Source organism: Piliocolobus tephrosceles, chromosome 1 (assembly GCF_002776525.5).
Source record: "Piliocolobus tephrosceles isolate RC106 chromosome 1, ASM277652v3, whole genome shotgun sequence".
Taxonomy (NCBI): Eukaryota; Metazoa; Chordata; class Mammalia; order Primates; family Cercopithecidae; genus Piliocolobus; species Piliocolobus tephrosceles.
The window spans coordinates 131,037,792-131,064,170 of record NC_045434.1 but is presented as its reverse complement, the minus strand read 5'-3'; the positions used below and the strand labels follow the sequence as shown (position 1 = coordinate 131,064,170).

The following is a 26,379-nucleotide window of genomic DNA, read 5'->3' as shown; positions in this document are numbered from 1 at the left end:
GCAAGTGTTATTTCTAATAAATGCTACAAAAGTAAATTATTCTTCCTAAAGAAAAATAGTCCAATATGAAGCAAAAAATAAAAATTTTTCTACACAATAGGAGGTACTATAATGATCAATAAGGTATGACAAGCACTTAATAGAATTTAGAGCAAAATAAGTACTCTTCAAACTACCACTACTATTATTATTATATAATAGCAATAAAAGGAAAATTTTGCTTCAAAACATGCCCAAACCACTGACTGAGATTTCTTTCAGTGCATATTACTGAACTACAGCACTTTTCATCCTAGACTTCTTTTTTTTTTCTTTAACAAACACTGAGATCAGCAAATTTTTGACAGCTGAAACATCTGGTTAGAGGGAAAACCAAGCTATCTCCAATTTTTTCAGTGTTCTTTTTCCCCGTTTCCGTTGTGAAGCCATATTCACTTACCAATAAACAATAAACATATCTTTTTAAAACATGTCAACAGCTTATATTATTTAAAAGCATTCTTTCACATACCAGACCAAAAGTACATGATGCCAATTCAACTTTTTGAAAGTGAACAGCCTTAGAAAGCTAATCAGAATGCTGTATTAGAGAGGTCATTCAGTAGAGACACCCACTAGGAAAACATTAAAACAATAATTTACAATTTTGAATACTATATTAACAGAAAGAAATCACAATTTGGCAAATGTACCATTTGGGAAAGTGTTTCCTCAACGGTAATAACGAAGCAAAATTCACAAAAGCAATGACTATTCATATACTTTATCAACAAAGGAGAAAACAATGAAGTGATACAATAAATGTCTTACTGAAGTGGTGAGAGTTCAATTTGAAGAGTGGCTGAGCCAAACATTAACTTGATTTTCTAACATGTTAGAATATTTACAGGAAACCTGGATGCTTTAGCTAACCTCAACACAAAAGGAGGAAACTAAAAATTTAGTTCCACAATTTGATAGCTGTAATTTTACTCCCATCAAATCAACTGGACCAAGTGTATCAAAAAGACAGTTATTTGCATTTCAAAATTTTATTTAAAAACTCTTTGGTTCTGAACTCAACACCACATTTTTAAGACATAATTTTTTTGTATTATTCCTACCTCGTTATGTACATTTAACAAAGCAGTCTTCTGCTTACCTAGATTTTGTCTTATTAACATCTTGCTGCAAGAACAATCTCATCCAAAATTAAATCAAACCTGAAAGAACACATACAAAGACCAAGGTTTAATTTTTTGTGTCAAGCATGAATAACTATAGCTACAATACACTACGATTTTAAATGAAAAACCACAAATCAAATTATATTTCTTGATATAAAAAAAGCATTCAACTAGAATATGATCATTTTAATCTTTAGGAAACTATTGCTAAGTGCCCCCCACAATCCCACTGGTTTTTTTGAGAAATAATAATCTATTCAAATGAGAAATCGAAACTTTCTAATTCTTTTTTTTAAAAAAATCTACAATAAATTGTTTTCATTAATTTTAATAGTATGGCAATGGCAATAATTAAAATAATTAACAAAACACACATCTTTCTAGATCAGTATTTATTTAATATTATGTACATATCAAGACGTACACCAAACAGCTGAAGACAAAAATGTTATAGTATTGGAACACATAAAAGTATATACTAATAGTAATTCTCATAATAGCCAACACTGATTAAGTACTTACTAAATGCCAAGCACCCTTATTCTAGAGAATAGAATGTATCAATACTTTCCAGCTTCAACTTAATCCTTAATTTAGTATAAAGTGACTTCTATTCCAACAATCCACTGATTTGCCAAAAACATACCTACCATTACTAATTTTATCATATTTCAGAAGTTCTGAAACTCTACACATCGCCTCCTCCCCATACCTGAAACTAGCTTGTGACTCTTCTAAATTCTCTATTATTTAAAAAATAGCACCACCATACCTACCTCTGTTATCAAGCTAGATTACTTTGTTTTATTTCCATACTCACTATCATCTCTGATTTGTCCTTCCCAGAACCACAGACCTAGAATTTCCTGCATAGTATCTAGAAAAGATGAGATACTTTCTCTGCCACCCAACGCCATCATCTCCCATCAACCCAGAACTGGACATGGGGGCCTGTTAAAAACTAAACTATAAAATCAAAGTAAGAATATTAAAAGTCTACTATAAACGACTGAGTGGGATAAGCTGAACAATCGCCCCACAAAAGATATCCACACCCTGATCCCTGAAACCTGAGAATGTTACCTCACATGGCAAAAAAAAAAAAGTCTTTTCAGATATGATTAAATTAAGGATCTCGAGAGGGGAGATTATTCTGAATTATCTGGGTGGGTCATAACGCAATCACATGTATCCTTATAAGAACGAGACACACACTGAAGGCAATGAGAAGACACAGCAGAGAGGCTGGGTACAGTGGCTCACACCTGTAATCCCAGCACTTTGGGAGGCCGAGGTGGGCAAATGACCTGAGGTCAGGAGTTTGAGACCAGCTTGGCCAACATGGTGAAACCCCATCTCTACTAAAAATACAAAAATCAGCTGGGCATGGTGGCACACACCTGGAGTCCCAGCTACTCAGAAGGCTGAGGCAGGAGAATCTTGCTTGAAGGAGGCAGAGGTTGCAATGAGCCAAGATCATGTCACTGCAATTCAGCCTGGGCAACACAGTAAGACTCTCTGCAAAAAAGACGACGACGACATGGCAGAGAGAACTGAAAATGCTGCCTTTGAAGACTGGAGGGACATGAGCCAGAGTCAGGAATGCCAGCACCCACCAGTATTAGGGAGAAGCAAGTAATGGATTCTCTTCTACAGCCTCCCTCCAGAAGGAACAAAGCCCTGCCATCACCTTGATTTTGGCCCAATAATACTGATTTAGAACTTCTGGCCTCCAGAACTGTGAGAGAATTAATTTCTATTGTTTTAAACCAACCAGTTTGTGGTAATTTTTTAGAGCAACCACAGGAAATTAATACATTGAAGATAGCAGGTTCTCAAGGAGATAAACTGGAAGCACCTCTATATAAAAGATGTTATGAACTGAACTGTGTCTCCCCCCAAATTTCTTATATTGAACTTCATCCCAAATATGACATTAGAGCAAGGGCCTTTCAGGAATCAAGTTAAATAAGGTAACTTATGAGGCTTTTACCCAATATGACTGGTGTCATTCTTTTTTTTTTTTTTTTGAGACGGAGGCTCACTGCAAACTCTGCCTCCTAGGTTCAAGCGATTCTCGTGCCTCAGCCTCCCAAGTAGCTGGGAGTACAGGCACACGCCACCATGCCCGGCTAATTTTTGTATTTTTTTTTTTTTTTTAAGTAGAGACAGGGGTTCACCATATTGGCCAGGCTGGTCTCGAACTCCTGACCTCAAGTGATTCACCCACTTTGGCCTCCCAGAGTTCTAGGATTACAGACGTGCGCCACTGCGCCCGGCCCAACTGGTATCATTCTAAGAGACACAAGGTATGTACACACAGAGGGCAGGCCATCTGCAAGAGAGAGATGCCTCAGGAGAAACAAAACCTGCCAACACCCTAATCTTGAATTTCCAGTCTCTAAAACTGTGAGAAAATAAATTTCTGTTGTGTAAGCCACCCAGTCTGTAGCATTTTATGACAGTCCTAGCAGACCAATGCATATTTTAAGAACTATATATGGCTGCACAAACAATATAAACATACTTAAATGCCACAGAACTGTACACTTGAAAATGGAATGTTGTTATGTATATTTTACCACAATAAAAAATAGAGGCATATACAAACTTCACACACAAACTTCGACTAAGTTGTTTAATTTTACCTTGCTTTGCTCGTACTCTCCAAAATCTGAAAAAAAAAAAACCTTTTAACTGCATTTGTTCCCCACAAACCTAAACCACCACATTTGAGACACTTTGTTTTTATTTTATTAATTTTTAATTGACAAATAATAGTTGTATATATTATCTATTTATGGGGTACAATGTGATTTTTGACATATGCTTACACAGTAGAATGATTAATTCACGCTAATTAACAAATCCATCACCTCACATACTTATTTTTTTGTGGTAAAACACTTAAAATCTACTCTTTCAGCAATTTTAAAATATACATGCATTATTACTATATTTCGTAATTCTGTGCAACAGATCACTAAAGCTTATTCCTCCTGACTAAAACTTTGTACCATTTGATCAACATCTCCTCTTGCCCCATGCACTCCCAATCCAGCCTCAGGTAAACACCATTTCACTCTCTACTTCTAAGAGTTCAACTTTTTTAGATTCTACATGTAATTTAGATTACGTAGTAGTGTTTGTCTTTCTGTGCCTGGTTTATTTCACTTAGCATAATGTCCTCCAGGTTCATCCATGTTGTTGCAAATAACAGAATTTTTTCTATCTTAAGACTGAATAGTATTCCATTGTGCATATATACCACATTTATCCTTTCATCCAATGATGGACACCTAGGTTGCTTCCATATTTTAGCTACTGTGAATAATGCTGTAGTGAACATGGACATGCAGGTACCTCTTCAGCATACTGATTTCAATTCCTTTAGATATATAACCGGAAGCGGGACTGCTGTATCATATGGTAATTCTATTTTTAGTTTTCTAGAAACTGCCATACTGTTTTCCATAATGGCTGTTTATTGTGCATTCCTAGCAAGGTACACAAGGGCTCCTTTTCTCCACATCCTTGCCAACATGTGTTATCTTTCTGATAATAGCAAACACACATATCTTTTTAAAAAAAAGATTTTACAAAGAAGTATGATAGAACATATTTTAAAATCTATACCTAAGAAATACAATTGGAATATTACTTATATAAATGGGGGGGGGGGCGGGAGTACAAAAAAAGAGAATAAAACTTAAAAGCAGTTGGCACAGATGGTTTTGCTTCAAGCAGTATTCTAAGGGAACACCTGAATACTAAAATGTCAAGTATAACACATCCTCCCAAAAACCCATAACCACAGTCTGATCATGAGAAAAATATCAGACAAATTCCAATAGAAGATCATACAGTATATCTGACCAATATTCTTCAAAACTGCTAAGGAAAAAAAAAAAAACCTCATAAGGTCATCAAAAACAAAGTCTTCAGAAGCTTAGGAAGAAACGACAACTAAATGTAATATATTTTGGAACAGAAAAAGAACACTGGTTAAAAACTAAGAATATCTGAATAAACTATGGTCTTTAGTTAATAATAATGTGTCAATATTGGTTCATTAACTGTAACAAGTGTACTGTACTAACGTAAGATGTTAATAACAGGGAAAAATGACAGTTGGAGGGGTGGTTAGAACACGGCAACACTATACTATCCTGCTCAAATTTTTTGTAAACCTAAAAACTTCTAAAAAAGAATGTCTATTAATCTTCAAAAACATTGTAAATACGCTGAAGAGGCGTGAACATATTTCAGAAAACTAAACACTGACAATTCAGAAAAGTCTTCACAATTAACTCTGAAAGTTCAGATACACATTAAAATTATATAAAACACAGGTCACAAAACAAGTCTGAATAAATTTAAGAAGACTGAAATCATACCAACTATCTTCTCTAATCACAGTGAAATGAAACTAAAAGCCAATAACAGAAGGAAAACAAGAAAATCCACACATGTGGAATTTAAAAACTCACTCTTAACCAACCAATGGGGCAAAGAAATTACAAAGAAATTTTTTAAATATCCAGAGACAAAAACAAAAACACAACAAACCACTAATTTATGAGATGCAGCAAAAGCAGTACTAACAGGGAGGTTTATGGCAGCAAAAGCTTACGTGTTTAAAAAAAAAAAAAATCACAAATCAACAACCTAACTTTGTATCTCAAGGAACTAGAAAAAAGAGGAACAAACTAAACTAAACAGTAGCAGAAGGGAGAAAAATAATACATATCAGGGCTGAGATCAACTAAATACAGAACTGCAGACAAGGAAAGAAAAAAACTCAGTGAAACCTAGAGTTCGTTTTTGGTTTTTATTTTTTTGTTTTAAAAAAAAAGATCAACAAAATCAATAAACTCCTTAGCTAGACTAAGAAAAAGACTTGAAAAATGAAAATCAGAAATGAAAGAGGGGACAATACAACTGATGCCAGAAGGATTATAACAGAATATTATGAACAAGTATACATCAACAATTGAATAACCTAGAATAAACTGGTATATTCCTAAAAATGTACACCTAGCAAAATGAGGACATGAAAAATAAAAACTCTGAATGGCCTATAATTAGTAAACAGAGATTGGATGCAGTTATCAGAAACTTCCCAACTAAGAGAAGCCCAGGACCAGATGGCTCCGCTAGAGAATTCTACCAGACATTTAAACAAGAATTAACACCAAGCTTCCTCAAACTCATAAAGAATTCAAAAGAAGGGAATACTTCAAATTCATTCCATAAGGTCAACACTACCCTGACACCAAAACCAGAGAAAGACACAACAAGCAAGAACAAAAGTATAGACATATATCCATGATTAATACTGATGCAAAAATCCACAACAAAATAGGAGCAAAACAAAGTCAGCAGCACATTAAAAGGATTACACATCATGACCAAGTGGGCTTTACTCCTGGAATGTAAGGACAGTTCAACACATGAAAACAAAATAGAAATAGAAGGAAACTTTAACATAATAAAAGCCATACACAAAAAGCCCACAGCTAATATCACACTCGACAGTGAAAGACCGAAAGCATTTCCTCTAACATCGAGAACAAAGCAAGGATGCCTACTGTCACCATTTCTATTCAACACAGCAGTGGAAGTCCTAGCCAGAGCAATTAGACAAGAAAAAGGAATAAACTGCATTCAAATTGGAAAGGAAGAAATAAAATTACCCTGGTTCTCCGATGTGACCTTACATGCAAAAAACTCTTAAATTTTCAAGAAAAAAAAATGTTAGAAGTAATTACTTCAGCAATGTTGCAGGATACAAAAAATAAAAGCACACAAACACATAAATATCAGTTGTATTTCAATAAGCAATTTGAAAAACAAATTAATACAATTCCATGTACAACAGTATCAAAAAGAATACAGTATTTAGGAATTAACCAAGGATCCAACAGACTTGTACACTGCAAGCTATAACACACTGCTGAAAGAAACCATAAAATATACAAATAAATGGAAACACACTGTATCCATAGATTGGAAGATTTATTGTTAAAAATGTCCATACTACCCACAGCAATCTACAGATTCAATGCAATCCCTGTCAAAGTCCCAACGGCATTTTTTGCAGAAACAGGAAAGCCTATCCTTAAGTTAATATGGAATCTCAAAGGACCCCATAGAGCCAAAACAAACTTGAAAAAGAACAACAAAGTTGGAGTCCTTACAATTCCTGATTTCAAAACATACTAAATACATACTAAAAACTTGAAAAAGAACAACAAAGTTGGAGGCCTTACAAGTCCTGACTTCAAAACATACTAAATGCAAATAGTAATCAAGACAGCAGTGGTGCCAGCATAAAAAGACATATAAACCAATGAAACAAAATAGACAGCCCAGAAATAAACCCATGCATTTCTAGTTAAACGGTGTTTGACAAGAGGGCCAAGACTACACAGTGAGGAAAGGACAGTCTTTTCAACAAATGATACTGGGAAAATCCAATATCCACCTGAAAAAGAATGAAGTTGGACCCTTACTTTACACCACATACAAAAACTATAAAACTACTAAAAGAAAATATAGGAGAAAGCTTCGTGACATTGGATTTTGCTATGAATTCTTGAACATGACACCAAAAGCACAGGGAACAAAAAATGGAATTACATTAAAAGTTAAAATCTTCTGTACATCAAAAGAAGTAATCAATGGAGTGAAAAGACAACCTACAGAGTGGGAGAAAATATTTGCAAATCATGTATCTGATAAGAGGTTAATATCCAAAATATGTAATATAACGAACTTGACAACAAAAAAACTGACTGAATTTAAAAATGGGCCAAGTTTTTGAATGGACAATCCTCCAAAGACGGCATATAAAACAAGCACATGAAAAGATGCTCAGCCCAGTGTGGTGGCTCATGACTGTAATCCCAGCACTCTGAGAGGCTGAGATGGGAGGACTGCTTGAGCTCAGGAGTTTGAGAACAGCCTGGGCAACACAGCAAGACCTTGTCTCTACTAAAAATAAAAAATAAAAAATAAATAGTTGTGGTAGCACACATTTGTAGTACCAGCTACTTGAGAGGTTGCGGTGGGAGAATCAGTTGAGCCTGGAAGGTCAAAGCTGGAGTGAGCCATAATTGTGCCACTGCACTCCAGCCTGGGCAATATAGCAAGACCCTATTTCAAAAAATATATAGTAAGAAAGACAAGATACTCAACATCACCAGTCATCAGAGAATGCAAATCAAAACTACAAGGTACCACCTTACATCCACTAGAGGCGGTTATTTTTAAAAACCCAGGAAATAACAAGTGTTGGTGAGAACGTGGAGAAATTGGAACCCTTGGTGCACTGTTGGGGGAAATAAAAAATGGTGCAGCCATTATGAAAAACATGACAGTTCCTCAAAATATTTGAAGTTAAATTACCATATGATCCAGCAATCCCACTTCTGGGCATATACACAAAGAATTCAAAGCCGAATCTCAAAAAGATATTTACATGCCCACATTCACAACAGCATTATTCACAAGATCCAAGAGAAAGAAGAAACCCACTGTCCACCAATGTATAAACAGATCAACGGAATGTGTATACATACAATGGTATATTATGCAGCCTTAAAACAAGGAAATTGTATCACATGCTATAGCATGGATGAAGCTCAATCTCCTCAAGGGCATTATAACTGAAATATGCCAATCACAAAAGGACAAATACTTTATGATTCCATCCATGAGGTACCTAACATAGTCAAAATCACAGAAAGTGGAGTGGTTATAAAAGTCTGGGGGAAAGAGGAAGTGCAATTAGTGTTTAACAGATACAGAGTGTCTCTTTTCCAAAGTGAAAAAGTTCTAGAGACCTGTTACACAATGTGAATACACTTAACACTACTAGACTGTACACTTAAAAACAGTTAAGATGGTAAATTTACTGTTATGTGTTTTTTACCAAAATAAAAGATAAATATGAAGAGTAGAAAGTACATGTAAGAGCCAAGGTGGAGTAACAGGAATTGGGTTTGCCCTCCTCCCTGAAAACTCAAGAAATCAGAAAACATACGAAACAATAGTTTTCAGATATTAGACATTAGGCAACCCCTGAGGGTGAACCCTGAAAGAGAAATAAGGTGAGCAAACAACTGCCTGGAGAAAGTACAGATCCCTGCCCAAGGAAAGTGTATCTGTGCAGAATCTGGTGGTAATCCTTGAGTTGACAAGACTGAGATAAAAGCCTAAAAAAGTCAACAGCTAAAGATCACAGAGCAGAGTACTGAAGAGAAGATAACTCCACAAACAAAGAACACCCTCAAGTATCTAGCTGCATAATGATTAGAGCAACTCTGTGTGGAAACTATCCAAGCAAGGAAGAGTGACCCAAAAGGATGAAAGAGAATTGCCCTAGTCTCACACAGCACAATAGTACCTGTTCTCTTAAGAGTGGAAAATCTCCTAATTCACGTAACACCGGATAAAAAGGAGTCTTGCCTCAGTGGGAAAAGAAAGTAATCCTAAACTATATGCTGTTAAAGAGACAGACTCCCAAAAAGGAAGGTGGCAGAAAAGGAAGATACAAAGTGGCACCAGGAGAACTTTTGGGGGTGATGAATATATTCATCATCTTGTTTGTGGCCTCCTGAGTATATATATGTGTCAAAACTTTTCTCACTGTATACTTTACATATGTGTACTTTATTACATGTCAATTATGTCTCAATAAACCTGCTTTTAACACCTTCAATAATAAAACAATCCAATTACAAAATAGGCAGAAGATTTGAAGCAGCACTTCGGCAACAATATATGAATGACAAGCATATCAAAAGATGCTCAGTATCATTTGTTACTGGTGACGTGCAAATTAAAGGCACAAAGAGGTATCACAACACAGCTGTAAGAATGGCTAAAATTAGTAGGACCAACCAAACCAAGTGTTGGTGAACAAGTGGAGGAACTAAAACTTTCATATATTCATATGAGAAGATAAAAAGGTACAATCACTTTGTAAAAGTTTCACCATTTCTTAAAACATCAAACATACACCTACTACAGGATCCAGTCATGGAGTGGAAACTCCTAAGTATATGTCCAAACAAATGAAAGTATATATCCATACAACGATGTATTAGTCCATTCCCACATTGCTATAAAGAACTACCTGAGACTGGGTAATTTATGAAGAAAAGAGGTTTAACTGACTCACAGTTCCACAGGCTGTATAGGAAGCACGGCTGGGAGAGGCCTCAAGAAACTTGCCATTATGGCAGAAGATGAAGGGGAAGCAAGCACATCTATCTTACCATGGTAGAGCAAGAGAATAAGAGTGAAGTGGGGAAGTGTTAAACACTTTTAAACAACCACATCTCGTGAGGACTCACTCACTACTACAAGAACAGCAAGGGGGAAATCTGTCCCCATGATCCAATCACCTATCTCCAGGTCCCTTCTCCAACATTGGGAATTACAATTCAACATGAGATTTGGTAGGGACACAGAGTCAAACCATATCAAACGATTTGTATACAAATGTCTACACCATCCTTATTTGTAATATTCAAACACTGGGGGAAAAATGTCCATCAACATGTGAATCCTTACATTATATACCTGCAACAGAATATGTAGGGCTGAACTAATGATACACGCAACATGAATGAACCTCAAAAAAAAAAAAAATACTTTGAGAAAAAAAAAAAAAAAAAAAACTCCAAACAAAAACAGTACGTACTGCATGTGTTGATTTATGTAAAATTCCAGAATACACAAATTACCTTATAAATTACCTAAAGGAGATAAGTCACTGTCTGGGCAAACAGGAGGAGTACCAACAGGCATAAGCATACTTTTTGAAACTAAAGGGTATGTTCCTTACCTTGAATGATTTCACAGGTGTATACAGACGTCAAATCTGTTCAAATTGTTTACTTTAAATGTGATTTTTTAATATGTCAACTGTACTTCAATAAATCTGTTAAAAATTCACAGCATACAAGGAATAGAAAAAAAGTAAATCTCAAAATTAGAATAATAAATGAACACCAAAATAAGTCATTTATGACCAAAAAAAGATATAAATGAATCACCTTTGAACAACTGCTAAATTACCAACATCTACCTACAATTGGTAACTCAGTGTATAAACAATGCTTCCAAAATCTCATCAGATCTGACTTATGAAACAAATACAGCAAAGAGTAATCTGGACTACTGGACAGATTGATATACAAAATTTGTACCTGCCCCAATTTCTATATGCAAACAATTCTTACTGAAATATAGTGAGTTCAGAACTAAACATTGAAAATTAATCTAATTTTACCAACTGAAACAAAAAGCCCAATTGTGAAAATACAGCCCAATTCTGTTTCACCTCGTTATCCATGTATTTGGCAACGAAGTTTTGTAGTTTCTCTCTTCAAGAGGTGGTCTGCCAGCTGCAGTGGCTCATGCCTATAATCCCAGCACTTTGGGAGGCCAAGGCAGGAGGATCACTTGAAGCCAGAAGTTCAAGACCAGCCTGAGCACCACAAGGAGACCTTGCCTCTACAAAAAATACAAAAATTAGCCAGGTGTGGTAATGCACGTCTGTGGTCCTATCTACTCAAGAGGCCAAGGCAGGAGGATTGCGTGAGCCCAGGAGTTCGAGTTTACAGTGAGCTATGACTATGCCACTGCATTCCAGCCTAGGCGACAGAGCAAGACCCTGTCTCTTAAAAAATAAAAAGAAAAAAGAAGTAGCGTCCTCTCCTTGACCTCTTAAATCTGGGACTGACCTTATAAGAAACACCAGTGGAATCCAGCAGATGTCACAGTTTGCCAGTTTTGAGCTTAGGCCTCAAGAGACATTGTATACTTCTGCTCTCTGTCTTTTTCAAAACCTTGCCACCACCATGATAACAAGCTAACTCTCATCTGCTTCAGGATGGGGGGGTAACCCAGATGTCACAGCACACCCTAGACCAAACTATAGCCAACTCAATATAGGCCATCCTAGATCAATCTTATGGCCAGTCAATGCTCAAATATATGAGAGAATCCAGTCAAGAGAAGCAGTGTCACCTTCCTGACCTGCTGGTAAATGCAGATTCATAAATTAGCCCAGTCAAGACCAGAAACGCCGCCTAGCTGACGCACAGACTTTTTCTAACAATATATGTTTATTGATTTAAACCACACCAAGTTTCAAAGTAATCTGTTACACAGTAAGAGTTAACTGACAGGGCAACTCTATCTTAACAATACCGTAATAAATTTTTCTTAGCCCTAGGAGTTATTTTATATGAATATTTGATTTAGGTCTCTTAACTTTTGAAGACAAGGGGGGAATAAAGGACCAAATCTATTTCATTCTTTTATTAGCAGTAACTCTACAAGACATTCTGTCACAAAATTTTTCAAACTCAGAGATATATAAACTGACCAAAATCATTATTGTAAGTAATGTCACCATTCAATTATAATTTTTTTGTGAAATATTGTTCCTACACAACTTTACTGGATCCAGCAATACAGTGAAATTTTTCAGGACACTCCAAAATCTATAAAAACTGTTACAGAGCAATCTTCTATCTCTAACATTACCTCCATTTTTACTAATAGTAACCTTAATTTCCCTATAGGACACATTCTTACTCAACTATTACAGTGGCCCCAATCCTAGGCACCTGAATGGAAGGATAAACAAGTGACTCTTAGGCTGATCAGATTACCCTGTTCTCCTAGCATAGTAATTTGTTCATGGATGGGACTATATCCAGAAATGGGAGATACAGAATGCTTCTCAGTACATTTGCAAAAACTACTGGGAAAGTGTCACTTGAACTCTCAGCAGAAACAGCTATGAGAATGATGTAGGTTAGAGCAGCCAGTGGCTATCTTTGCCACACTTCATGGAGAGAACATGTTTACGAATGAAACTACTATGGAAGAAATCCAAGCCAAAAATAGAGACATCATCCTATAAGTACCATATGCACCCATCGATCCTTCAATCCCTACAATTTAATTAAAGTAATCACAGAATGCTAGAGACCCCACAAGAACACAAAAATTATCTCTGGAGAAAGATAGTATCACCCTAGGGCTCAATGTTTAGGCCTAAGAAAACAGCTGGAAATTTAAATGGGAAAAACACGGCAGTCAGAGAACCAGAGGGGTGAAACAAAAATTCTAGGTATAAACTTTGCCCAAATCATTGGATGACTGATAAACCAGTAGGCACAGAGAAGACCTGAAGGGATTGAGGAAAAAGTAGGCAGAAACTAGAAAGAATGATGCTACACTTGAAAATAGCACTGTTATTACTGAGTTTGTTGCCTTTCAACAGAATGCATTCCCCAACCATGCAGTGTAGGCGGCAGGGAGCTGCAGCTCTAAAAGGTTGAAGTGTTAGTGAAGGTTAGAAGCTCTGCAGAACAGCTGGAAATTAGTAAAATTCCAAAAAGCAAGAAAACCACAGCGCAAAATCGGACTATAATCTCCACAAATTTTTGGGTAACAACCAACTTACTCACTGGGAGACCCTCAAGAAGCCAGGCCAAAAAAGCAGCAATGGAAAGCTAGAAGAGAGCAGAGATGGCCACAGCTGCATACATCAGGGGAGACCAAGTTTGCAGTATGGGCCAAGGTACGTTAACTACCTACCTTAAAAAAAAAGACCTGCAATTCTAAGAACATTAACTGAATCTAAAACATATCCATAACGTGCAGTTCCAGGCAAAAAATAACATGATATGCAAAGAAAGAGGAAAATGTGACCCAGACTCAGGAAAAAAGAAAAGTAAATCAACAGATACTGATTCTGCATCTACCTGAATTAATTCAAAGCAGTTATTCTAAGTATGTTACAAAAATTAAAAGAAAATATGTTCAAACAATTGACAGAAACTTAAAAAAACAAAGAAAAAGCTGAAAAATACAATAACCAGAATAAAAAATTCATCAGACGACTCAACAGAAGATTACAGATAGCAGAAGAAAGAATCGGTGAGTCTGAAGACAGGGAAATAAAACCGTTTAATCCAAAGAACAGAAAGTAAAATGACTAAAGAAAAATAAACAGATCCTAAGAGACCAGTAGGACACTATGAGGCAGTCCAACATATGTAACTCAAGTCCCAAAAAGAAAGGAAGGAAACGAGCATAAAAAATTTTTTGTTGAAGAAACAATGGCAAAAACATTTCAAATTTAGTAGAAAATACTGACTTAACAAGTCCAAGAATCTCAACAAACCCAAGCGGAATATACACAGAGCCACATATGCATATGTATCATAGTCAAGCTGCTGAAAGCCTAAGAGAAAACCTTGACAGCAGCCAAAGAAAAATGACTGGTTACATATCAAAAACAACAATACTATTAATGGTTGACCTATCAGAAAAAATGGAGACACTGAAACAACATCTTCTATATCCAATGTTACTATCCTTCAAAAATGAGTTGAAAAAAAGTTATTTTCAGAAAACAAAAATTGGGTTTGTGGCCAGCAGAGAAAACCAACAACTAGAGTTTTAAAAGGGGGAGGGGAAGGAAAGTAGTAACAACACTAAATCAAAAATATGACATCAGAGGCTCAGGGCCCTCATCAGAACCTGACCATGTTGGCACGCTGATCTCAGACTTCCAATCTCCAGAACTGTGAGAAATAAATTTCTGTTGTTTGTAAGCCACCCAGTCTATAGTACGTGTTACAGTAGCCCAAACTAAGACACAGACATGAATACTGCACCCAAAAAATTGCAGCATACACATTCTTTCCAAAGACACACAAAACATTTATAAAACTTGGCAATAAACATAGTAAAAGGTACTCAGTCACATTGGGAATCAGGGAAACGTAAAATAAAAATCACTATGAGATAACCCTACATACCCTCTAGAATAACAGAAAATATTTGCCAACTATATACTTAACAAAAGACTCATATCTAAAATATTTTAAAACTCCCAAAACTCAACAGTAGAATATAAGCAAAAATTTCAGAACAAGGACCTTCGAAAATCATCTCCTCCATAAAACCAGCAAGATCACTGGCAAAAACTGTGAAAATCAACATTCTGTGAACTCTGGAAATTAGCCAAAGGCTTGGAGCAATCTAGAAGAGTGATAAATGGCAGAATCTTATTTGGGAAGACCAGCACACTTTAAGGCATTTTATCTTCCCCTATTCCCATCCTCCCCCATAGCTGGGTAGTAGCTTTGAAAATTACCAGCCTGGGGGATCAGGCCCAGTGGCTTATGCCTATAATCCCAACTACTTGAGAGGCTGAGGTGGGGAGAACTGCTTGAGCCCAAGTGCTTGAAACCAGTCTGGGCAACATGGTAGTACCCCACCTCTAAATAATGTTTAAAAATTAGTCAGGCATGTTGGCATGCATCTGTAGTCCCTGATACTCACGAGGCTGAAGCCAGAGGATCAGTTGTGCTCACGACTTTGAGGCTGCAGTGAGCACTGACCACGCCACTGCACTACAGTCTGAGCACAGAGCCAGACCCCATTGCTTTATAATTAAAAACAAAAAACCCAACAGCCTGGCAGGCACTAGGGAAGACAGAAGAGGTTTGGTGCTCCTTTAGTACCTCATTCCCAGAGAACTGTCATTATTTAACATGTCTGGTAGTCTCCCGGAAGGCTCTACTCCCAAAGCTAGTTTAATTTGACCTGACTCAGCACTTAACTAGTACAAAAAGCTTCCCCCGATACCCTAGGACAACCAAAGGACATTTGTCAAAAAGAGGTAACTTTCACATTGCAGCTGGCTGAGGGAGAGAAGAACAGCTGAGGCAAACAATAGACTAAAAGCTTTAAAAAGAAAAGCTGGGGGCTTTATAAAGCTCCATCATATTCCTGAGACTATAGAGAGCCACATGTACAGAAAGGGCTGTACACATGCCCAGTAAAGACCTAAGTGCTCACCTCTAGCTAAACTTGAGGCTCTGCACAAGCAGGAATTAAAGAGTAAGGCAGAGTTGTAAACTGCCTGGTTAAGTGTTGAAGGAGTGTCCCAATACACACATAACTTCAACAAAAAGATGTATAGCTCCCAGGCATTTAAGAAAATCTCTGTCCAATCATTAGCTGACCACTAAGCCAACGGAGCAGAGATTTCAGTGCCTATGTGTGACAAAGAATACAGATTTCATAGAATTAGTTTTGAAAAAAATCGCTAAAATAACACTGGGGCAGAGAGGAGAGGAGAATCTGATTATCAGAGTTGTGACATTATTTTAAATGTGCAGTATTCAACAAAAAATTACAAGACATAAAAAAAAAGGAGGAGGAAGTGCAGTTCATACACATGGAGAGAAAAGCAGTCCACAAAGCTGTCCCTGAGGAAACCCAGACATAGCACTGACTAAACTAGACAATGTTTTAAAATCAGCTACTTTAAGCATATTCAAAGAACTAAAAGAAACCCATGTCTAAAGAACTAAAAGAAAGTATGAGAATATCAATAAAAGATAAAAAAATTATGACAAAAAATGTGGAATTGAAAAGCACAATAACTAAAATGAACAATTCACTAGAAAAGTCAGCAAACCTGAAAATAGATCAACTAAGATTATCTAGTGTGAGGAGCAGAAAGAAAACCAATGTTAAAAATGCATAGGGCCTACAACACCTGTGAGACAACATTAAACATACCATTGTATACATAATAGGAGTTTCAGAAGAGAGGGGAGATAAGAATGAGGCAGAAAAAGCATTGGAAGAAATGTGACTAAAAATTCCCCCCGTTTGATGAAAAACATTAACCTAAACATCCAAAAAAGCTCAAGGAATTACACAGAGGATAAACCCAAAGAGATCTACACCTTAGACACATCATCGTAAAACTGCTGAAAAAGGAAGAGAGAATCCTAAAAGAGGCAAGAAAGAAACAACTTGTCACAGACAAACATCTTTAGTAACATTAATAACTAATTTTTCATGAGAAACCATGGAGGCCAGATGGCAATGGTGTCAAAGTGCTGAAAGAAAAAGACTCTCAACCATGAATTCTAGAACTATTTTTCATAACAGAAGGAGAAATTAAGACATTTACAGATTTAAACAAATACTAAAGAGTATCCCACAGGCTGAAATGGAAGAGCACTAGATAGCAGCCTGAATCCATTTGAAGAAATAAGGAGTATGGTGAAGGTAACTACATAGGTAAATATAAAAGACAGTATAATTGTTTTCTCTCTGTGACTTTTTCTTCTCCCCATTTAAAAGATGTAAAAGGATGTATGTATGGCAATAATAGCACGAAGGAAGGAGAGGGAACAGAGCTATATAGGAGCAAACTTTTTGTATATTATTAAAATTAACAGTATTAATTTCAACTAGAATAAAATTAAGTTGTTAATTATAATTCCCAGAGCAACCACTACAAAAATGAATTAAAAGTATACAGTACAAAACAAGTGATTCAAGTGATACACTTGAAAATATCTATTTAACACAAAAGGCAGCACTAGAGGACTAGAGGAATAACTACCCCAAAAAACAATGAGACATATAGAAAACAAAGAGCAAAACAGCAGATGTAAATTCCACTTTATTGGCAATTATATTAAATGCAAATTAATCAGGCACTCCAATCAAAAAGCACATACTGGCAGAATGGGTAAAAAACATAATCCAACTATATACTGGCTATAAGAGACACACTTGAGATTAAATAGATACAAATAAACCGAAAGTAAAAGATCAAAAATGTTATAGCATGCAGAAAGTAACCAAAAGAGAGCTGATGCAGCTATTCTCACAGCAGAAACAATAGACATTAAGACAAAAAATTGTTACTAGAAACAGAGAATGTTTTGTAATAACAAAAAGGTCAATCCATCAAAATTACATGCCACTTATAATCATGTGCACACCTAATAAGAGAACCCCAAAATATATGAAGTAGAAACTGACAGAATTGAAAGGCAGAATTCAAAAATAATACAAACTCTAGTACTTCACATTCAATAATGGATAGTATAGACAGAAGATCAAGGAAATAGAAGACTTGAACACTATAAACTCTACAAAACGCTCCACCTAACAACAGCAGAATAAGGAATGTTCTTTAGTATGTACTATGTGTTAGGCCATCAGACAAGTGTCAATAAATTTTAAAGGAATAAAAATCATAGAGAGTATGTTCTCTGACCACAATGGAACGAAACTAGAAATCAATACCAGAAGGAAATTTGGTAAATTAGTATGTGGAAATTACGCAACAAACATCTAAGTAACCAGTAAGCCAAAGAAGAAATTGCATTGGAAATCAGAAAATATGTTGAGATAAATAAAAACAAAAACACAACATACTAAAACTTACGGGATGAAGTAAATGCAATGCTTATAGGGAAATTTACAGCTATATATGCCTACATTAAAAAAGAAGGTCTTAAATCCATAACCTAACTTTCTATCTTAAGAAATTAGGAAAAGACAAACTAAACCCAAAGCAGACAAAAGAAAAAAAAAAAAAAATAAAGAACACAGCAGAAATAGAGAACAGAAAAAAAGTAGAGGAAAAAAAAAAATCAATGAACCCAAAAGTTAGTTATTTGAAAAGAACAAAATTGACAAACCTTCAGCTAAACTAAGAAAGAAAAGATTGAAATCACTACAGTGAGGAATGGAAAAGGAGTCATTACTACCAACCTCATATTAATAAAAAGGATTATAAAAGAACACTATGCAACTGTATGCCAACAAATTACATAGTGTAGACGAAATGGACAAATTCCTAGAAAAACCCAAACTGTTGAAACTGACTAAAGATGACACAGGAAATCTGAATAGACCTAAATCAAGTAGAAAGAACTTCCCACAAAGAAAAGCCCAGGACCTAGCCAACCACAGTGGAGAGCACCTGTAGTCCTAGCTACCTGAGAGGCTGAGGCAGGAGGACAGATCATTTGAGCCCTGGAGTTCGAGGTTGCAGTGAGCCAAAATTGTGCATTGCACTCCAGCCTGGGCAACAGAACAAGACTCTGTCTCATAAAAACAAACAAACAATCCATGACCACACTGCTTCCCTGGAATCTGGGGAACATTTCAAGAATTAATACTATTTCTTCTCAAACTCTTTCAAAAAATAGGAGGGAACACTTCCTAACTCATTCCTATGAGGCCAAAATTGCCCTCACACCAAAATCAGACAAAGTTATCATAAGAAAACTACCAACAAATATCCCTTATAAATTAAATCAGAAAAGTCCTTTTTTTTTTTTTCCTCTAAAGACACGCCATCTAGATCCCTTCATCCTCCTGTCCCAAGCTGAACTGGTTACTCTTCAGACCTCCTGTACAGCACTATCCTTGAATCTCCCTTCATAATCATCCTAGAAATTCTCTTTACTCTTCTGTACTGCACCCTATTTCCTGGATCCCCCTCTTTTTAGTTATCCCATTACTTTGATGGAGCCTGTGCCTTCTAGTAACTTCCTGATATGGTACTTTTGAAGTAAAGATTCTAACAACCTCATACGTTTCATATTTTTAGCCTCCTCCCACACTTGATAGACTGGTATAGAATGAAGAGTTTGGAAATAACTTCCCTTCAGGATTTTGAAGGTATTATTCCATTACTGATTACTCTCCAATGCTACCTATTTCCAATCCCTCCTTTGTGCTCTATTCCCGAAAGCTTTCTTGATCTTCCCTTTATTTCTGGTGTCTGAAATTTCGCCATGATACATCTTGATGTTCTTTTTTTCAGTCACCATATTGAGCATTCATGAGCCCTTTTACTGTGGAAATTCACATAATTTCTTCCATTTTCTCCCTTTTTTTTTTTTTTTTTTAAGACAGTGTCTCCTACTGTTGCACAGGCTGGAGTGCAGCAGCGCCACCTCAGCTCACTGCAACCTCTGCCTCCCAGGTTCAAGCGATTTGCTCAGATTACAGGTGCATACCAACACGCCCGGCTAACTTTTGTATTTTTAGTAGAGACGGGGTTTCACCATGTTGGCCAGGCTGGTCTTGAACTCCTGACCTCAGGTGATCCGCCCACCTTGACCACCCAAAGGGCTGAGATTACAGGCATGAGCCACCACACCCAGCCAATTCTTACTTTTCATATGTTGAACGTGCATGCAAGTGTGATCCTCTAGTTTTCTTATTTTCTCCTACTTTACAACTCTTTTTGTCCTCCTCTGTGGGCGTTTTCTCAACTTTATCTTCCAACCTTCTAATAAGAATTTAATATTCTGAATTTCCAATTATTCTATGAAGTGTTTCATATTCTAAATTTCTAGAAGCTCTTCTTTTCTCGGCACTGCTTTTTCATAGCATCCTTTCTTGTTTCAAAGATGCAGTATCTACTTCTGAAGAAATCAGTAACTTTTTATAAAAACTTTTCTTCTTCTTAAAGTATTTCTATTTCCCTCTTCTCTTTCATATAAGGTTATCCTCAAATATTTGGTGATCCTTAATCTCATATTTAAGGTTGAGGCATTTAAAAGTTGCCTAGAGATTCTGTCTTAATGAGGAGACATACTGTAGGATTATCAATCTGGGCCACATCTGTTATCAGTTAGACATTTTTCCTGATCTCGTCAGTTTGCTGTCACAGGATGAATCTTTTAATCTCACAGCTAGATGGGGCAAGAACTTGTCAGCCAGTATTCTCCGAACTGGGAGGGAAAAAGAGATTGGGAATAACTCTCAGATCAACATGTAGATTTTCATGTAATTCTCCCTGTTTTCCAGTATGATGCCCTTAACCTGAACTGTACCTACTGTTCTCAAGTACAGAGATCCTCAGGTTGAATGTCAAAGAAGAAAACTTGGATGAGGCAGGAGTCCCTTTCCTGGAACCATCAGTGTTGCTTACTTGTTACACAGACTTTTAGACAATTCCTTCAGAGGTCCCTGCAGACACCAATTCCTGAAGCATTCCAGGGCCCTACAGCACCAGTTCTAGACTAATTCTAGGCCTTCTCCACTGACAGCAGAAGGTTCAGCTTTCTCTCATCTACAAACAAATGGAGATAGGGCTATTCTCAAGAACTATGGAGCCATACACAGGTATTAAAAAGCGACTATTTAAGCAAGCAATTCAGAGCAGCATTCTCAGAAAAGCTTCCTATACCACTAGTTCATCAGGATAATCAGAAAACAGCTGATAGTTCTGCTGACATTCCTTCTCACCCATAATATCATACAGAAACCCCATTTTTCAGAGATGTAGATGAAATCTCTAGGTCCCAGTGATAGCAGAGAGCAACTCACTGTATTTTGCTTTAGCTGATCTGCCTCATCAGATAACTTGGACAAAATCAAACATACCTCCTGATTTTACCACATTCCCAAAAACCTCACTATTAATGTCTTTACTTGCTGCAGTTAAATGGTAAGTAATAATTGCGCAGATGAAGGTGATACATAAATAACCAAGGTTGAAAAGCACAGTAGAAAGACAAAAAACTGACAGCAGGAATAATGGAAGGCTGTGTGCCCAAAGCTGGAAAGGACTTCATCAGTACTGACCATCAGAATAAAAAGGCTAGTCTCAGCAGCTCACAACTGTAATCACAGCACTTTGGGAGGCCAAAGAGCACTGCTTGAGCCCAAGAGTTCAAGACCAGCCTGGGCAACAAAGTGCGACCCGTCTCTACAAAATAATAATAATAATAATAATAGAAAGAAAAGAATGGCTTAAGAGAGCTTGGGCAACACCTGTTGGAAAGGAGCGAAGGGGAAAGACTTAGTGCCAGCAGAGAACTACTACATACTAAATCCTAAAAGCTTAGTATGTCCAAGTTAAGCCTATATTAACTGTGAGAATGTTTAAAATGTAAATGTTAAGCTAAAACATGGTATCTTAAAACTCTAAAACTATTAGTTCCCAAGCTTCTGTTCTATTTCCTAACTCTTAAAAAAAAAGAGGATTTAAAAAATTGTATTACTTTTATAATTTTTCCTGTTTTTCTAATTCTATTTTAAAAATGACCTTTACCCATTATAAAACATAATGTACATTCAATTTAGGAATTATTCAAAACTCTACATCTTAAGAACATTATTTTCCTATAAAAGCAGAGTATTCCCAAATGTTCCTATATTTTAAAACAAGTGTCTACTTAAATATAAATATGTAGTACTCATTGTTAATTTTTATTATTTCCTATTTTCCCACCAGCTCCAATGCAAATTATGTCTCTTAAGCCATGAATAAAATACAGAATTTTAACTCAAAATTCAGCATACAAGTTCTTATCAGTTACCTTAAATATTCTTTACTTAGGAAAACACCATGATAGCATAACTTTCTTGGTTTTCAAAATAATCTTAACAGAAAAAAAAGTCCAAGTCAGTTTTTTTTTTTAGAAAAAGGTCTACCTCAATTAGTGCTAGTAAGTCATACGCAAACTCTATCTCCATTTATTTTGAATATCAGAAGATAATAAAATTCTCATTCTTATTTTAGCTCTGCACTATAAACTGAGGAGCCACAATATTTGATTTGACTTATTTAAAACTACATATCCTTACTCTTAATATACCCTTCCCACTCACCAAGATAATAAACACTAACTGGCCTTCCTCACTTCAATCTCCTCTCCAATCATGCTGTATCTGGCTGCTAACCATATTTCATTAGTTCTGTTCAATGATCTTCAGTAGAACTCCTTATTTCCAATTTCTAATCCAAACTTCTTCAGATCCCTCCAGCTCATGCCACAATCTTATTATTTTTTACTATATTCGTTTAAAATAGACTGTAACCCAGGAAAACGCTTGCATTCCACAACTCTCATGTCTGTGTTTTTTTTTTTTTTTTTTTTTTTTTCCTGAGCCGCAGTCTCACTCTTCACCCAGGCTGAGTGTGGTGGCACAATCTCAGCTCACTGCAACCTCTATGTCCCAGGTTCAAGTGATTCTCCTGCCTCCTAAGTAGTACAATCCCGAGTAGCTGGGATTGCAGGCACCCACCATCACACCTGGCTTTGTGTGTGTGTGTGTGTGTGTGTGTGTGTGTGTGTGTGTGTGTATTTTTAATAGAGACTGGGTTTCACTATGTTGGCCAAGCTGGTCTCAAACTCCTGACCTCAGGTGCTCCACCTGCCTCAGCATCCCAAAATATCTGTGCTTTTTTAATATGCTCTTCCCCCTAGCTGTTATTTCCTTCCCTTTTCACCAACCTATACATACCACTTCTTCAAAATCTAGGTAAAAAATTATTTTTGTCAAGAAGCTTTATTAATTAATCTTATTACAGATCATTTTATTTTGTGAGCTCAGTAATTTAAATGTTTCACAGTTAAGTACTCTTCAAGTTATATCTTAGATCATGAGCTCTTTGGAGTAGACGCCATATCCTGTGTTCTGTATATGTGCATTCCTACTCCTAGTGAAGCATTAGCTGAATTTTGTATGACAACTAACCCAGTTAAATAAAACATGTGAAAACTGGAGGAAATACAACCAAACAAGACTTTTCTGAATACAAAAAAACTGAAATCTCCCAAAACTAAATTCAAATGTAACATTCATTTTTGTCAAAACAACATGTAAACATAGAACACAAACTTGAGTGTATTTTTTTCTACATACATTAGTTTTAAAGACTATAATTTAGAAAATTCTAATTGTTTTATGTTAGTGATTTTCTAAATCTAGCCCCCAAAAGCTGTTATGTATAAAGTCTCAATATTTTGGAGATAATAATGATACAGTTTTTTTAATGTCTAATTTAAACAATTTGCTTTAGCCTTTTATACTTCACAAAAGCTACAATAAGAAAAGTTGACAGGCGAGATTTTATTATTTCTTCAAGACAAATACTAAAATCCTTGGAGCAAGAGTATATTAAACAAATTTATTACAAATTCCAAAAGACAAAACTTCTTTATATAAATATTTTCATTTATAAACTCAAGAGCATTCGCAATCCAAATGTTAATGAGAAAGTCTTTTCATATCCATTTCTGCACAATTTACATATTCATTCTTCAAAACTAGATATACTAGAAAGTGAAGATACATTTTTTATTATTATGTACTTTTTTATTATGTACTTTTAACAACAACTTTATTATAATACACATTTCAGAAAAAATTCTTTATCTGCAAAGCACCAGTTTAATATTTCTATACTACAATAAGGTTTCTACTGCTCAGTATTTACGAAAAATAATGCTACAACTATTAATTCCATTTGGGGAAAAAAAACTGATTCAAGCACTAAAAGTAAAAACCATGATGAACAATTCTATTTCAGTTTTCCATTTATAAAGTCTCCTACATGGGCTTTAACCATTCACACTTGTAAGCAACTGTCCATAAGGTAACATTCTAGTTATATTCTACTTTTCTGTTGGACAGGTTAGATACCTACCTATAAAAAAAAAAGTACACCTATTTATTCCTACTTCTAAAACTAAAATCAGAAATACCCATATACCTTAATAAGCAACCTAAAATGCCTAATAGCTAACTGACAAAATGCCTGGAAGCTACTATCAAAGAGGCTCCAAAAACCGTCTATATAAGGAGGCAATCCACAACCTCCTCCACCTACTTCCTGGCTATACGCCTAGAGAACACTGTAATGACAGCAAGCCAGGCAACTATATTATCGGGGAGGCAACTCAAATCTCTGCATTCTCAACAAAATATCAAGTCATAAAACTAATGTCTAAAGGAGTACTATTATGAACACTAAGAAGCACCTCTCTGATTTTGTCACTGGGGGGAAAAAAGGGCCATAGTACCAAATTTCATCTGATTTACCTCCCAATTCATAACAACGCCAAACAAGGACAGAAGAAAAGAGAGATGGATTCAAGCATCAATTCTCACTAACCTTGGGAAGGAGAACAAATATGCCATAAGAAGTTCAGAAACAAAAACTCCAGCCCGGGCAACATGGTAAAACCCCGTCTCTACTACAAAAAAAAAATCAGCCAGGCATGATGGCGCGCACCCGTAGTTCCAGGTACTCAGGAAGCTGAAGTGGGAGGATCGTTTGAACCTGGGAGATGAAGGTTGCAGTGAGCTGAGATTGCGCCAATGCACACCAGCTAGGATGACAGAGTGAGACCCTATCTCAAAAGAAAAAAAAAGGAAGGAAAATAAAAAGAAACAAGCAAAAACTAATTTATAGTGATAGAGGTTAGAGGCTAGAATAGCGGTTACTTCTGTAGGGAGAAATTAATAGGAGGGAGCATAAGGCACCTTTAATCAGTGAAGAAAAACATTCTTCTACATCTCAATCTGGATATTTCATTTAAAAGAGATAGGCTCTAACCAGGGAAAATGCTTGCATTCCACAACTCTCATGTCTATGCTTTTTTTATATCCTCTTCTCCCCAGGCATAACCCAGTACCTCCCAGTACCTGGGAGTTACCTGGGTATACTTATATGTATAAATTTACTGAGTTGTACTTAAGATTTGTGTACCTCACTGTAAGTGCACTGTGAGTTATACCTAAATAAAACACTTAAAAACAAGTAACCAATAATAGCTAAATCTAAAAACCTTTTCTCAATTGTCATCCTTCTTTATCAATCCATCATATTGTTAATCACAGAACATCAATATTCCCTAAATGAAACTCTTTCCCTTTTGAAGATCCACAAGGCTTTGTTAGGATGTTTTTTCCAGCATTTTCTGTGGTGTCACATTAATTCTCTCTAAATATTAATTCAATATTTATCTTTTTTTTTTTTTTGGAGACAGTCTCACTCTGTCACCCACGCAGGATGCAGTGGCATGATCTTGGCTTACTGCAACCTCCACCTCTCAGGTTTAAGTGATTCTCCTGACTCAGCCTCCCAAGTAGCTGGGATTACAGGTGCATGCCACCATGCCCAGCTAATTTTTGTATTTTTAGTAGAGATGGGATTTCATCATGTTGGCCAGGCTGGTCTCAAATTCCTGACCTCAGGTGATCTGCCTGCCTCAGCCTCCCACAGTGCTGGGATTACAGGCGTGAGCCAATGCACCCAGCTAATTCAGTATGTATCAAGTGCTCATGTATGAGACATGAACTAGGCACCCTCCAATACATATTCGCAATCACACACACACACAAACCCCAAACTACATTCCTTAAACTGGATTCAAGTCACTCTATTACCTGGTATCAAACTGTATTTGCTTAATTTTAATTCCCATCACTTCTTTATGGGAATATTCTTCTCAAGCATTTTCTGTTTTCAGCCATCCTTCACTGTTCAGTTCAATTTCTGTATTATTCTTTTTTTTTTTTTTTTTTTTTTTTTTTTTTTTTT

The 26,379-nt window shown here is 36.2% G+C and overlaps 1 protein-coding gene across 16 annotated transcripts in view; it reads right to left on the bottom strand.

Moving 5' to 3' along the window:
* ZNF644 (zinc finger protein 644) overlaps window positions 1–26,379 on the bottom strand; it is a 102,764-nt gene that overhangs the window by 67,305 nt on the left and 9,080 nt on the right. For 9 of the 16 annotated variants that reach the window (XM_023194713.1, XM_023194717.1, XM_023194707.1 and 6 more), the window contains one exon: window positions 1,142–1,202. The exons of 1 other annotated variant lie outside the window; for it this stretch is intronic. In XM_023194713.1, coding sequence (XP_023050481.1) covers window positions 1,142–1,163 — 22 coding nt within the window. In that variant the 5' untranslated portion in view covers window positions 1,164–1,202. Of the gene's footprint in view, window positions 1–1,141; window positions 1,203–3,814; window positions 3,841–26,379 lie in introns of all 16 variants that reach the window. 6 more of the 16 variants (XM_023194706.1, XM_023194699.1, XM_023194701.1 and 3 more) reach the window with 1 other exon arrangement.